Source organism: Temnothorax nylanderi, unplaced genomic scaffold (genome assembly GCF_030848795.1).
Source record: "Temnothorax nylanderi isolate EJ_2023f unplaced genomic scaffold, tnyl_v1.0 TNYL_tig0047_pilon, whole genome shotgun sequence".
NCBI lineage: Eukaryota > Metazoa > Arthropoda > Insecta > Hymenoptera > Formicidae > Temnothorax > Temnothorax nylanderi.
The window spans coordinates 877,205-893,117 of NW_027249109.1; the positions used below are offsets into that span (position 1 = coordinate 877,205).

At 29.8% G+C, this 15,913-nt stretch overlaps 1 protein-coding gene across 1 annotated transcript; it reads right to left on the minus strand.

The window, feature by feature from the left end:
- Positions 1-2,524: 2,524 nt before the first annotated feature.
- LOC139772131 (uncharacterized) lies at positions 2,525-15,511 on the minus strand. Its single transcript, XM_071705543.1, has 16 exons — positions 15,169-15,511; positions 14,598-14,846; positions 14,110-14,255; positions 13,893-14,002; positions 13,230-13,422; positions 11,685-11,921; positions 11,111-11,287; positions 10,933-11,013; positions 10,361-10,445; positions 9,455-9,715; positions 8,383-8,631; positions 7,355-7,803; positions 6,997-7,239; positions 6,425-6,601; positions 6,256-6,336; positions 2,525-3,142 (listed from the first exon to the last, which is right to left on the minus strand). Exons 1-16 carry the CDS (start codon positions 15,373-15,375, stop codon positions 3,025-3,027), a joined length of 3,063 nt encoding a protein of 1,020 aa, XP_071561644.1. The 5' UTR covers positions 15,376-15,511; the 3' UTR covers positions 2,525-3,024.
- Positions 15,512-15,913: the final 402 nt, after the last annotated feature.

Genomic DNA, 15,913 nt, shown 5'->3' on the forward strand with positions numbered 1-15,913 from the left:
AATAGAGAATTTATTATCGAAAACATAGGCAAAAGATAAATTGTAAACAATATGATTATCAACGTACACAACATTTTAAAAAACATTCTTACGCATATCTTTTTCAATTATTTATATTATAAAGAAATAAATAATATCTCAATAGAGAGAGAGAGAGAGAGAGAGAGAGAATATTTTATCTTCCATGTGCAAAATATAATAAAGTGCTAAAGTGTAAAAGTCGTAATCAATAACAACAGATATTTCCACTATAGTGAAACAGAATCGTGATTTCACGAAAGTCAAACATTTTCGTGAATAATTGTTCTATCGATAAACACTTTTTCAAGTGAATCTTTTTTAAGTTATTTAACAACGATTTCGTAACTTGCCGGTTCTATTTTTGTTTCAAAAGTTTACAAGTGCGCGGAGAATTACATTGCGCATAACATTGCCTTTTGTCTATGCATTCTTACTTCGTAGAACAAAATAATGCACATTTCAATCGAACGTTGCGGTGTACAAAAACGTCGCGCGCATCTTCAATAAGGCATCTCATGTATTCTGAATTAATGAAATAGATCAAATGTTCAAGGCAACGAAAATAAAAAGAATATTATACCACAGTGTGAGGTATGAAGTAAAATAATATTAATATGTTATATTATATTAAAGTGTAAGCAATGTAAAATACAATAAAATATTAATCTTACATTATAATTTAAGACATCCAGCAAAATAAGTACAAATGCGGAATCGTTTCTCATATTCGGAACTGAATGTCGGATGTCGCTTTTGCAGAAGCGTTGGCACAAAAGAGAAGCATGCTTGAAAAGAAGCAAATCTCTCAGATTGGATTGATCTCTGTCATCTTTAATGTAAATGTACTATAATTTTTGTTAATCGGAACTATGTCTGAGTTGTCTCGATGGAGATTTTACAAAAATAATACGTTATATACTGTTGTTGAACGTTATATACTCGACTTATCCGCGTGCTGTTTAATCAATGTTCTCCGTTTATTTGACAGCGGAAAGCGAACATTCCGCAGATCAGTTTTGCACGTTTATATGTCATCGGCTTATTTTCTTTTAAATTCAGTCGGTGTACTGTTTATTAAAATATTATCACAATGCTAATAAATATACAGTATCTACTTATTTGTATGTTTCTTATAATTTTTACTTAGAAACGTAAATATATATTACAGATAATAAATATGCACTTTCAAAAATTCGATTATCCGAGCATCAATTTCGAATCAAAATTTTATTGCGTAACAATATATGTAGATTGACGCTCACTTTTTAAAAGATCAAAGCTTAGTGTCGATGCCAGTAATAGTTTTCAGTAAGCGAAGCATTCTTCATAAAATGATATGAATATTAAGGCGGATAAAAAAGAAAACAGTTTGCTGAAAAAACTGTGTGTTTCCGCGTTATTTTGCACGGTAAAATTCTCCTTTCCTTCCTCCTTCACATTTCGTAATTCTCGTTGTTGCCGTAAAGGCATGGCAGCAGTCGCAAGCTGTCGATTCGATCATGTAACAATTCTAATCGGAAATTTCGCGAATGCCGTCTTGCTTTCCCGCAATCTGTCAACTATAATTTCCATATTTATTCTCAGTCTCATCGTACGTATATCTTTTGTGTATGCAATACACGTAATATTTCGCTTTCGAAACGTGAAATCGCTGTCGGCTAAGAAGGAAGTTCGGTTTCTGCAATCGGTGCCATTCATTGCACGCGAAGAAACTATGTGTCATATATATCCGAGATACGGATCGGTAAAAAATATTAAAGACAAGCTAAGGATGACTTCGACTCTGATTAACTTGAGCTATTAATAAGTAATCGAGCAATACCTGCACTACTATAACAAATAGAGAGAATGATTTATTTTCCTGTTGTTTGACAAATAAAAAAATTAGAGACGATGAATTACATAGTTAGAAATTTTACACGCAATTCTGCCGGTTAAAATAATCATCGATTAAGTTAATCGGAATTTGGACGAAGTCGATTTAAGTTTCTCTTTTGGCAGCTTAGTAGAAGCTTTGTATATCAAATGGATCTAATGTCATGATGTACCCCGCCTTGTTACCAAGAAATGGATATCGGCGTTTTCCACCGGTTCCACAATGATCGGAGCAGACTTAGCAGTGACGTTTTTCCCTGAATCGTAAAACAGGTTTTCGCGATTCTCGAAGCGACGACGATTTTTCAAAGCACGTAGATGAGTGGTTACAATGTGACATGACTGCAAGTCAGAATTTTATCAAGTGTGTAAATACTAAAGTATTGTTTTTTATATACACGAAATGATAGCTAAAAAAACTCTTAGAATAGCGTGTATATAGTATATATTGGACGATGATATGAATTGCCGAAGGTAAACATAGACTTTTTAAATTAAAAAATTAAATAAATGTGGATATACGCATCGCGTCCTATGCAGAAATTAAACCTTAATTTCTTTCGGAAAAAATTAAATCTAATTTATCAATATCTTGCATAGAAAATACAATAAGGAACAATCTGTTAAGTAATAGCTATCAATAGATTGTGATATATTTCGTAAATAAAATAGTTACATTGTATTACAGCATACATTTTTTGATAAAAATGCTGAAAAGGTTACACCTTACTTATTTAATCACTACTTAAATATGTTATAGAGGAGGTTTTTCTAAGTAATTCTCCGCAAGAAAAAAGTAGGGGACGGCATTGGTTTAGGAAGATATAACAAATTAAAGTTTTACAACTTTAATGCTTTTTCTTTGGTATTATAAAGTAACATTTAGGAAGCGCGAATTTTTTGATAATTCGTTAACAGCTTCGTGACGGGGGCCATATCCATAAGAAAGAATTATTGTAGGAAAATTTTCTAGCTTATTGAATAAGCTCTTATATAGAATTTCTTAATTGCAATATATATATGTAATTTATTTTAGTTTTGATTTTAATTTATTTTAATTTTAATAAATTTTTGATTAGTGTTTTTTATTTATTTTTTAATTTTAACATATTCTTTATTAAATATTAATCAATGAATATGAGGCAAAAATATGTCCGTAATATAAGAGAATGTATTCATACGATAAAGTATCCATAGGATGATCACGAGAAATAGCGTTTTGACTATTGTATCAAGCCATTCCATTCTGAAACATTAAGGATATTCATGTGTTAAGTATTGTTTTAGTCTTGTAGTACTTAATGTACTTAATATACCTAATAGGACTTAGGCTGCGTTCGGGGAGCGTGCTATATTAGCGCTATTGCATCATTCTATCTTTATCGCTCATCAGTTGTAAAACAAGGATAGAATAAATAGCGCTAATAGCGCGCTCCTCGAACGCAGCCTTAAAATATTCATAAAATATTAATAAAATACTGAGAAGTAATCGAGTAGACTAGATATTGTAAAGTAAAGCAGAAAATCTCAGAAATGATCGTTACGTAACTGTATCTGATTCACTTATAACAGATCAATTTAATTGCGAGGCATTTCCACGAGGAATATTGACATGAATTCGACGAACTTCGGAAATCCAAATGTGAGGAAAGGTCAAGATAAGCGCTTCTCGAGACTGAGAATATCGATCACGCTGATTACGTTAATTATGATCGGTTGACGTAGATTCACGTCGTATTTTACAAGGAAAATTATCAGAATATTTAATAATGTCTGAGTCAGCGTCGAAGTATTATAACAAATAGGTAATGCTAAGCTAGTGATAAGAAGTGTCTAGCTCGTCGTGCATTATCACCGTTTTGTTTGAACTTTTTGGAAGCTATTTCTATGATGTAACATTTTAACAGTTTCTTTGCACCGGTATTTGCGAGCAGCTGGAAATAGAAGCTTTGTGTCTCCTTTACAGCTAATAAAACTTGATATTTTCGTTATTTACAACCTCTCAAGTTATAAATATGGAAAACAAGCGTGAAATGCAAATCTTGCGACCGGTGACTTACGTCTATGTCTATATGCAAATACCGCAGGTTGCGTAAATGCAATACAATTAAAATGCAAACGCATAATCATCAGTGAATGCTTCAAGAGTCTTAGCAATGTAAATGTACAATTACATAAAAAAAAGACATAAGTTAAAAACACTCAATAATATACGTGTGGTGGCGAGAACGTCAAGACAGAGCAACTGTGTGCAGAATTATCTCATTGTCAGCTATATTACTGATTGCTTCATATACGGTAATTATGATAGATGATGTAGCTTCATTGTTTTGTATTTAATGCAGTTGAAATATATCAAACTTGGTGATTGTCAGAGCTTTGTAGTACAGCGAATAATGACAGCTAAAAGATAGAACAATAGTTAACGGATTCAAAAAGAAAAGAATAAACGATACAGCTATCTTATAAGAACAAGCTAATTACACACAAATTGAAACAGGATTTACATAAAATTACTTTCTTGAAGAAAGTGATATTGAGTACTTGCAATTTTTACAAATAAATCAATATAGAATAAAATTGTTTTTGCGAAAAAAGCGATTTGATGCGTATATATCTTTATTTATTTTAGTTTTGTTTGTGTTATAGCAAATAACACCAGCGGGAAACAACTCACTGCAATGGGTGCTTTCTATTTAGTGACACAAGTGTCATTCTGTCTTTGTTATTCATTGAATGCCAAGAAAGATAGAACGATGTTTATGTCGACTTGTGTTCCTAAATGGAAAGCACCTACTATTTCCTACATTTATTTAATAATTTGCGTTGCTCTTTAAATGCATTCTTATATTTGTGCATTATTTTATCTATTATTTAAATTAATTATTGTTTTTGCAAAATACTTATCACTTATTTCTATAGGTAAAATGTAAAAATAGATATTGGCTGATTGTATAGCTCAGTGATATATCTTTTTGAAATAATAACTATTTGAATTTGTGCAATAATCAAAGCGCTTTTGAAAACTATTAAATACACTTTCTTAAATAACTGTAATTGTAACTTTGAAAAAATTTTTTTATTCTATTTATTTAGTAAATAATAGCCGTTTAATTTTAATAACTTCCCGATTGTCATTTTGTGTGAAAGTATTGATGTTTTTCGAAGTTGCTATATGCAGAATTCTTCGCGCCAGCCGTCATAATTCACGGGGTACGAGTGGGACCGAGTCTAATCTGATGCGTTTTCGTGGGTGAATTGCATAACAAACACGGTTATTCGTAATGGGACAACGTTTCAGAATATCTCGGAAATTGTACGATTTTACACATTTGTGTCTAAATTTACGTCGGCATCGTTTTAAATATATCATATAGATACAGGGTAGTCGGCAGTCTGAAGACTAACAGCTGAAGATTTTTGCGCATGCCAAATGAAATCCTCGCATTCTTTCAGTGTCACACACAACTGGCAATAGCACATTCGCGTGACGTTTAGAATACATACATCGATCTTACGCAAATTCGACCGAAGCAAAAATACGTAACGTACCGATCAGTTTTGTATCCTTTCTCTGCAAATCGGCTTGCCTACACGTGTAAAAATTTGTATTGTTTTTCAGGATAAAAAAAATGATTTGTTATAATTATTCAAACGAACGCAGCAATTGATAGACGAAAAGTCTAGCAAACATTTTGTTTTTCTGAGTAAAACTAAAATTAACGAGCTTCTAAATGTAGTTTGGATGACGCTACAAGTTGCGAAAGCTTCCATCGGTTGTCGAGTTATGAATGGCCGCGTTCAGCAGACACAACTGTTGAGTGTCGTCTTATCAACACTCTACGTTGATTTGTTGGGTCTAAAAGTAAGAGCCAATCACGTTCGATTGCTACTGAGCGGTTTGTTCTGCTGAACGCGCCCATTGTTTCTACATTACGACCTAATTTCCAGCTAGCAACCGTGATCGACCAAACAGCGCTACGTGTACGCAACTTCGCGACATCACGTAGTGATGTCTTTTAACTTTTCATCTGCTTATTAATTTTCCTATTGCTCCGAATTACCTTTATTAACACGCAGTGTAGCAGTCTTGCTGCTATTTTAATTTTATAACGTAATTTTCTCGCCCCGCGTGCAGTGCATTTAACATTATTATGTCTGATTCTTAAACTTGTTGTGTTTGTTTGGTGTGATTTAAACTTTATAATATATGTGACCAATCTTCTACTTTCAATCGTTTGCAAAGACTTAGTGCTTTGAATAACATTTTGCGACGCAAAAACAGACTCGAAAATAACCAAGGAATCTGCAATTATGCAGTAAGACTCTATTTTCTATTCCTTATAAGATGCACCTCACCTTTTATAGTGACGTTTCGCAGCTTCTAAGTCATCCATGTTTTCATTGAGTAAGTAAATTTTAGAGCCTATAATTCCATCCCTGAAAATAAAAATTGTGATGTTGATGATAAAATCGAATTTTATCACATCATAATGTATAATTATGTAAGTAAGTATATAGCACTCACTTAAAGAATGTTACTATATCGACGTCTTTATAAGGGTATTCAAAGTCTTTCTGATTACTACTGTTGACATCATCTAATAGAGTGAGAAGTTTTGCATTTTTGAATTTCCATTCGTTTAACAAAAAGTAAGAAAGTGCGCTGTTAGAGACGTATATTTTTCTTTGCAATCTGAGCAATCTGGTAATATTAAACTTTATTAATTATTTAATTCGTATCTAGAAGAAAACTTACATACTTTTTATTTTACATATATCAACTTAATTTTAGGGAATAAAATGTAATTCATAAACAATAAACATCTAAAGGATATCTTAATCCTTAAATATTTATTAATTATTTTTCTTGGAAAATATTTGATTCAATTAATGCCTATTGTTGCCAAAATTAAAGTGTTAGTATAGGTAAGTAACCGCTTTCGCTAAAAATCTCGTTAAGAAATAGTTGAATTACATCGTCAAAATATCCGCATTCAAAAAATGTAGAAATTATAGAACGTCTTACATAGTTTAATCAAATTTTTTATAATTTATATAAAAATAAAATAAATCTTTGTATATTTAAATAAATCTTACATTGGACGTCTACCGAACAATTTTATCATTGTATCCAAGAGAGCCGCTGGCATGATGTGCAATAGTAAAAACAAAATAAAATAAACAGAATTGCTTTTTGTTACTGTTGTATGCGGTTTCCAAACGATGTTATCCAAAGGGATGTCCTTCGTGATACGAAGACCTATGCGAATCATATTCTCTATGTCTATGGACTTCATTTGATTTGATGAGCAGTTATATACGTCAGTCGTTTTATCCTTACTGAAGCATAAAACACGCTATTTAGTATAAATCGAATGCACGTAATACTCCTACTAACATTTCAGAAAATCATACACTATAAAGTAATATTGTATTACGAAAGTCACAAATTTACGTTTTAATTCCACGTTTCCAAGCTATAGCTATCATTGCTATAACGGCTGCGTCGACAGGCATGTAGTCACACATGATGGAAGGATCAGCCATGAAAATACGCAATATACCTTTGCCTCCACCAATTAACATCCCGTTCGGGCCGTTCATATTGTCGATCCATCCTTTCACAGGTTCATGCAATGTCGATATAACTATTGACGGCCTAATTATTGCGCAAGGCAATGACTCGGAAAAATCGCTTATCACTTGTTCGGCCAGTCTTTTACTAAAAGTATATGTGTTTGGCATGGTTCCCAAATATTTCGTTGTTAATATTCTAAGAAGATGTTCGTCGATGGATTCGGCGACTTTAATCATTTTCTTCCAATCATATTCCGAGGGATACAAAATCTCTTCCACAACAGGCTTGTCAGTTTGTGTATATGTCGAACTAACGTGCAATAGAACCTTAAATCATTTATGCAGATAAAATATTAGGATATTATTTATTTTGAGAATTTATTTTAAAACAATAGGTCTTAATTTGTACGCTTCGCATTTGGCTGTTTTCACATAGCAAATTTTTATATTCCACAGTATTGAATGTTAAATTAAAATAAATTTTCTTTTTGTTATAAAGAGGGATTTTCTTATTTTACTGTCTTACGTTAACTAATTGGTTGATGATAAAAAATTGTATTTATCCTAATTATTTCTGTTTATCTTATTATCTTATAGATTATGCGTGTAAATTATACGAAATTTTCTCTTGGGCAGTAAAGCGTTTGAAGCCTTTAACAATTAAATTAAATTTGTGTCTGCAACGATATAGATTTCTCTTATAATTTGTACACACATACAAAACATTTTTTCAGTTAGTTGTTCAATTTTGTAAGCGTAAAGTTTCTTTACAACTTTCATTGAAATATATAGACAAACACATGGGATTATTAGTAAAGATTTTATTGTTTCAAAATATATTTTTATAATCACTTGCATAAAAATGTTACGAGAAATTTTATTTTAAACAAAATAGTAAAATCTTACCTTTAATTGTTTCATAGACTGTGCTAAGATGCAAACATCCCGCGTCGATCGAGTGTTGCTGAAAATCGCGTCTTTGAGCGGTTCATCAAATCTGACACTTGCTGCAACGTGGAAAATTATGGACACTCTCTCGACCAAAATTGTCCGGTCAGAGGGCAGCAATCCTAAGTTTTCAACAGCTACATTTCCAGGTATCGGAATAATCTTATCAAAAGCAGATGGTTGCTTGCTTCGTAGCAGGTCGAAAAGCTAAATTAATATCAATTATTAGAACGCATAATGTTATATTTATATTGCAACTTCACTCAATTTTAATTAAAAAAAATCCAATTACGTATTAGAAAAAAAATTTTTTAAATGAAGAGATTAACGTAGAAACATTGACCCAGTATAAAAAGAAAAAAAGATTTTTTGGTTAGATTTTTTATCTTGATATATTCATATCTTGATATTGAAAAAAGTTAATAACAACGTCTTTCTAAAAAGCTATTTTAAATTACTTCATTGCATTTTCCATAAATTATTAACATGGTGAATGGTGAATCTATTTCGTCTGTATTTCCGATAACGCCGAAGTAAAAATTTCACTACTAGATACACATCTCGATAAAATATTACATAATACAATATAATAGAATTGTAAAATGTGCATAATAATACATTAATTACTTTCGACTACTATTGCAATATTAAACATATTTACAGAACTATAAACGTTATTTTTTGTATTTTACTAGCGTCGGCCAGCGCTGGTCACCAGTGATCAGCATATATGGCATTAAATGTGATATTTAAGAAACTGTTTTGAGTGAAACTATTGAAAGACTTGTGCTTCTTATTTTTAAGTTAACTCTCGTTTCTATAGGAAAAGGTATCTACTAATTTTGAAGAAGAACATTATCTCTTAAAATATTTTTACTAATTATAACTAAACGAATTATGTATACGATTTAAGCTTTCGATTTGATTAAAGTTTCAAACATTTTGATAATTATAAGTTAACAAATTTTCTTTATCAATAATCATTTAATTATTGCGTAAACATATATGTGCACTCTTATGTTGATCTTACCTTGTTGTTTAACATTTTTTGTAATCTATCGTTGACACTCAATCCTTTCTTGGGGCGTATCAGCACAAATATTTCTGCCACGTCAGGACATGATCGCAAAAGTTTTTCAATAAGAGCTTTGCCTAAAAAGCCTGTTGCTCCGGTGATAAAGATTGAGCGACCCGCGTAAAAAGTCGGAATATGCACATCTGCCGCGTTCTTTTCCATGTTCGAACGTAACAAAAGTAAAATCAACAAAGCATGTAAAAATAATGTGTACAACTACAGCCGAGATGGCAAATACGAGGTAGTGAAAAAAGACGTAAATGTTATCTGAAAATCGGCTTAAATAAATTCAAATAAAATAAATTTAATTTTTATTTGCAAAGCAACGAAACGTAAAAGTCACAGCACTTCGTCTTCGATGGATGGCGGAAACGTGAATGAGTTTGACAGAAATTGAAGTCAGGAAATGACGTAGAACTTATCTTAATGATAATGACATTAAAGGTTGAAAGGGCAAGTTTCTCCATCCATATTAATACGGAATTGATCTGCATATGTTGTGAACTACGTCGTTTTATAAACGATTGGAACAACGTTATAGACGATACGCGTGACACGTATACGCATATAATTTCAAGTTTCTTCATGTATTATATATTAGAAATACATGAACAATATACTCTACTTCTACATGCAAATTATATTTTATTTAATACATTCTAACATATAAATATGCATAATATTTAACATTAAAACTTATACCTTTTATTTTGAAAATACATACAATAAGGTGTCTATTACAAAGAAAAATATCTTTGGCATAAAAAAATTATTTTCCTACTGTAGACTATAAATTATACGTTTAATTATCATATTATAAATTGTTACATATGCAATATGGACAAATCAGCGATTTTATTGTGTATAACAACAGATCCATTTATATATTATCCACAGTATACCGATAGAGACCATACTCTTCACTATTTTAACAAATAGATAGACTCTAAAACAATAAAATTAATATATTATACATATTCTAATTATTTCGATTATGCCTCATACACAATAAATTATGTTAATTCCATATCTTACACAATATGTATCAATACTATTATGTAAAATAACTTTTGCTTCTTCTATTTTCTAAATTATTTACGTCATACATATCAACAGCAGTATGTAATTTATGATTAATATATCTATAATTACTAAAAGCGTCTATTTTTCTGAGATAAAAAAAAAGATAAATCCTTAACTAAAGCTTCGAAGTTGTCAACATTTTCTAAAGTGTGATTATCAAAATTATAAATACAAGTTATACAGCTATTTCTTACATAATGGAATTGCATTATCTGTTAGTGTTCGAGAAAAGAAAACCAAACATTTTACCTCTAGTATTATTACACAACACTTGATAGCCAATTTCAATTGTCACATAAATGTAAATATCCATAAACGATACTAAATATAGTAATATATAATATTTATACCTTTCTCTGTGTGCTCTGGCTGTATCCAATCGATTCATGTCTTCGTGAAGAAGAAATTTTTTGGCACCAATTATACAATTTCTTTATATAGAATTGTAAAATAAACATTTATTGGTTGTAAATTACATCAATTTTAAATATATTTAGATATTTAGAATCAAAAATATAATGTACTTACTTGAAATACTCCTTAGAATTAAAATCGGAATAATCGAAAGAAAACATATCCCAGTCTTCAGGTGATATTGAGGACATCAGAGCCAAACTATTTGTATTGCTGAATTTCCAATCATTACATGTGAAATACCCCAAGAAATGACTGACCACATACAGATTTCTCTGCAGCCGTACTAGACTAATTTACACATTATTTATTAATCCAAAACAATTCAGTTATAACGATACATTGTCAACTATACTACTTAATCTGTAGATTCCAAATTCGCAACAAAAAAAACGTAATAAAACAATTCCGTATATAATTTTTACAAATATATAGTTATACATAAAAATTTTATTTTAAAAAGTAATTTTGTTCATCTATATGTAGAAAAAAAGAACTGGATAAACAAATAAAGAGAGAGACAGAGAAAGAATATAGACAAAGTATTAACGTTAATTTATGACAAAAAAATATATTTTTTCTAAAAGAAAGTATACTGTTTCAAGTTGCATCTAAATGTTATCGACTTTATCAAATGTATGAATAATTTGCATTTGCTAAACTAGTTAAGTATTTGATTTTGACTTACAAAGGTCGACGTCCAGAGAAGTTTAAAATCATATCTATTAACGTAGCTGGCAGGATATGCAATAATAGAATTAATATATAGTACAGAGTAAAATTATCAGTTGTTGTTTGGCTAGTAGTCCAGACAATTCCTTCAAAAGGCACCTCAATTGCTGTAGTATAGAACAACTCTATTACATTCTGATGTGTCATGGGTTTCTGGTCTGTACAATTTAAAACAAAAGTGGAACCTGTAAAGCTAAAAATAAAAATATAAATTAATTAATAAACTAAATATAATTAATAACATGTTTATAATTTACATAAAGTTTTGTAAGATCTGAATCAAGTTTCAGTATTAAGACAAAAATATGCGAAATTTTGAATTGTACGGTATACAAAATATTTATTAACAAATTTTAATTATTTAACATGTTTTGGCAAATTATTGAATTATGTTTTTTAAATATAAATATGCAATAAAATTCTTATTAAATTATTTAAAAAGTTCTTAATCTTAATTATAAATGAAATAGAATCGATATAATACCTATATATTCAACTTAGAGAAAAGGCCATTTACGGTCAAGACTGGATTTTGGTTGCCTAATAACATTATTCGCATAAATTTATGTACAATTTCTTTTTATGTAAAATAATGAACGAGATTGATTGTTGTAAAAAAAAAAACAGAAAAAGTTATTTTTATATTCAATTGCATTTTGTAGACGCATTCAATTTTGCAAAATTGCAAATGTAAAAATTAATATTATTATTCGATTCCTTTTAATATTCTATGTATAAAAGTATTAAGATAAAGTCATCGAAAAATGAATACATTACGAGATATTTTAAAATTAAAACATTTTAGAAAATTCTTAACGAAAGAAAGTTTTATTATAATGTTTTGAAAACGTCTCGACGATATCTACAACTATTATCTCAAGAAAAAATCAAGTTCTATTTAAGAAATTAGTCGCCTTTGAAATTTCTTGAAAACGATGACATCTACGACATGACTCACATCGGAATTATGTATCACCCCCCTTTCAAACCAAACAACTTTTGTTTGAAGCATCTTTTTCTATAATTAAAAATAAAAAAATTTTTGGATTGGGTAAATTAAAATAACTCACCTTGTACAGGACATATTCTTAATCTTATTTTACGAGTAAAACATATCATAGATAAATTTATTTCATATCATAAAAATAGGCATTTAAAATCTTTTAGATGTAATTATTTTAATGCACAGTAGAAAAAATGTATAGTTAAAAAGAATTGAAGTAGGTAGAAATTTTTACTAATATTGAGTAAATGTTATATCTTTGAATAATTTCCTAGTATGAATATTGCACAAGTTGCACCCATCTTATAGGCACTTATAGGCTCGTTAGCGCGCGACTAAGAATTCCTCTTTGAATTTAACAAAATAGATTGAGTAAGATTTATAGGATCATATTCTAAACATGAATTGTGATACAGTTCTAAATTAAAAAAAAAACTTATGTTCATAATGTGATAAAGTCATAAATGCATGCATATATGTGTACGTTGATGATCATACGTAGTCAATCCAATCTTCCACGATACAACTAATATAGCTTTGATGACAATGTCTACTGGAACTCCATCTTCATTCAGATATTTATTACAATAGCCTACTCGAAATATTCCTTTTCCGGCACCAATATAAAGACCTATTGGCCCATAAACGTTATCTATCCATCCTGGCATTGGTTCTTTTAGCGATGGATACACTAAAATATTTGTCTATTAGTGTTAAATTACTACTTAATTCTCCTAATATTGTTAAACTATTTCTTGCCAATATATTATTAACCAAAATAATGAAAGCCATCTCAAAGCCCTCTAAACATATTTTCAAATCTTGTTCAGTGTAATTTCTCATAATAAATATCAGCAAATTTATTTACCTATTACAAGCAATAATATGGTTTAACAATATATTTGACTAACTATATTACATAAATGCAAAAATTAAAGTAAATACGTTTCTAAAATATAGAGTAAAATTTAAAATATGTATATATTTATTCTTTGCTACATCTACTGTTCTCATTATTTTTACAAGAAATTATACTGTATCAAATACTTTATTTTGAGAAATTGTAACACAAAATAATAAACATACAAATATTCAGTAATACACAATAACATGTTAAAGCAAAAATTTTTAGTTCTGATACTTAGAAGAAAGGCTACGTACCCATGGACGGTCTTACAATCGCGCAAGGTAAGGAGGAAGAATATTCCTGTATTATACTCTCTGCTAGGTTTTTCGAAAAAGTATACGTGTTAGGAGCGTATTCCAAATATCTATACATAATAACAACGTAAATAAAAAAATAGTTTAAAGGAGACTAATTATTCTAGTATATTCAACTATTTGCAGTTTGTAATCACGATTTCCGTTTGCAACTTACTTAGCTGTAAAAATGTTCAAAGTATGCTCATCTAATGACTCGGCCACATCTATCGTCTTCTGCCAATCAGCTATAGGTGGGTACACTTTTTCTTCGATGAATGGATTGTTTACGTTTGTGTATGCTGTACTGACATATACTAATGCCTTTAATAGATATTAAAAATTTATTTGAAAATTATAAATATTTATAAAACATTTTCTTTAATATGTAAAGGTTTGTATAAAAAAAATCGATAATTAATTTATATAAGTACTCTAGTACTTTATGATATTTTAATCAGACTTACATGTACCCACATTCTTCTAAATTTATTTCCTTTAAATTATTATTAAACTTAAAGAATACACCATAATAAGTACTTGGAAAAAATGATTGAAATATGAATTGTTGCGCAGGACATTGCCTAAAGTATATCATGTGATACAATGCATTCATGAATATAAATCCACACTCTCTGTTATTCTTTTTGAGTAAAAATTACTTACTTTTAAATTCTTCATACTTTGAGCTAAAATGCAAATATCTCTCGTTGCTCTAGTATTGGCAAATATGGCGTATTTTAAAGTGTCATTAAATCTCACACTTGACGCTCCATGTATTATTATAGTCACTCTTTCAATCAACATTTGTCTGTCCGCATCCGACAAACCTAATCCTTTCTCACTAACATTGCCAGAAATCGGAATTAATTTTTCAAAATTAGAAGGTCGTTCTTCGCGCATTTTGTCAAATAACTAGAATAGAAGAACGTTATAATTTATAAAATCGATTTATTATAATAATTGCAATAATTTCTATGATATTATGATATTTTCAACAAATTTACACTAGAATGATAGAAAGTGTAATGGCATTTAAGAACATTTTATTTTAAATGCATTTCTATATTTTATTACATACTATTTACAAAGTGTTAATGTCAGAAACAACTTCCGTTAATAATGACTTAGAAAAATATTCGTTTTTATCATACGTTAAAATGTGATGTAATATATTAAAGATCTGAAAAATCTTAAAGAACCGAGTTATTACAAAAAGTTTTTATATCAAACTTACTGGCATGTTTAACATTTTTTCGAGTCTTTCGTTAATATTTAGTCCTTTTTTTGGACGTATTAACAGAAATATTTTACGAACATCTGGACAAGACCGCAATACTTTTTCGACAAACACTTTACCCAGAAATCCTGTCGCACCTGTCAAAAATATACTTTGTCCGGCGTAAAATGCAGGAATCGACTTGGCTGGATCCATTGTCATCATCTTCTTAAAGTCTTATTTTTAAAACAAAGCAAATATGAGCAATATTATAACAACTTAGCAACACAACGCAAAACAAAGGTATTGAAACATTTCAAATCGTTGTCGCTTTTATTACGTCTACAAAATTGCAGGTAACGTTGATATAAATGTCTATAACTATTTATGCACTATGCTAGAACCAGGAAATGATTTGCAATATAAGGTTGAAAGAGCAAACATATTATACGGAATAATATGCGTCTGCTTCATGATATAGCATAAAAGATATAATGCAATAACACATTGCATTATATTTTTATTATACATTACATTTAATTATATTTATTTAAGTATATGCCGCACAGATTGTTTATAAGAATTTAAATATAATAGAGTTACGCAAAAATAATGCAATAGTATTAGATATATAGATAAATAAATAGAGAGAGAGAGAGAGAGAGAGAGAGAGAGGAGAGAGAGAGAGAGAGAGAGAGAGAGAGAGAGAGAGAGAGAGAGAGAGAGAGAGAGAGAGAGAGAGAGAGAGAGAGAGAGAGAGAGA

What these genes read in the sequence shown, in the direction of transcription:
- LOC139772131 (XM_071705543.1), bottom strand. Translation starts at nt 15,375, where the DNA reads ATGATGACAATGGATCCAGCCAAGTCGATTCCTGCATTTTACGCCGGA. An exon ending in TTGAACATTTTTACAGCTAA is followed by an intron (nt 14,003 to 14,109) that starts GTAAGTTGCAAA and finishes TATTATGTATAG; the next exon opens with ATATTTGGAATACGCTCCTA. An exon ending in TGGAAGATTGGATTGACTAC is followed by an intron (nt 11,922 to 13,229) that starts GTATGATCATCA and finishes TTTTATTTTTAG; the next exon opens with CTTTACAGGTTCCACTTTTG.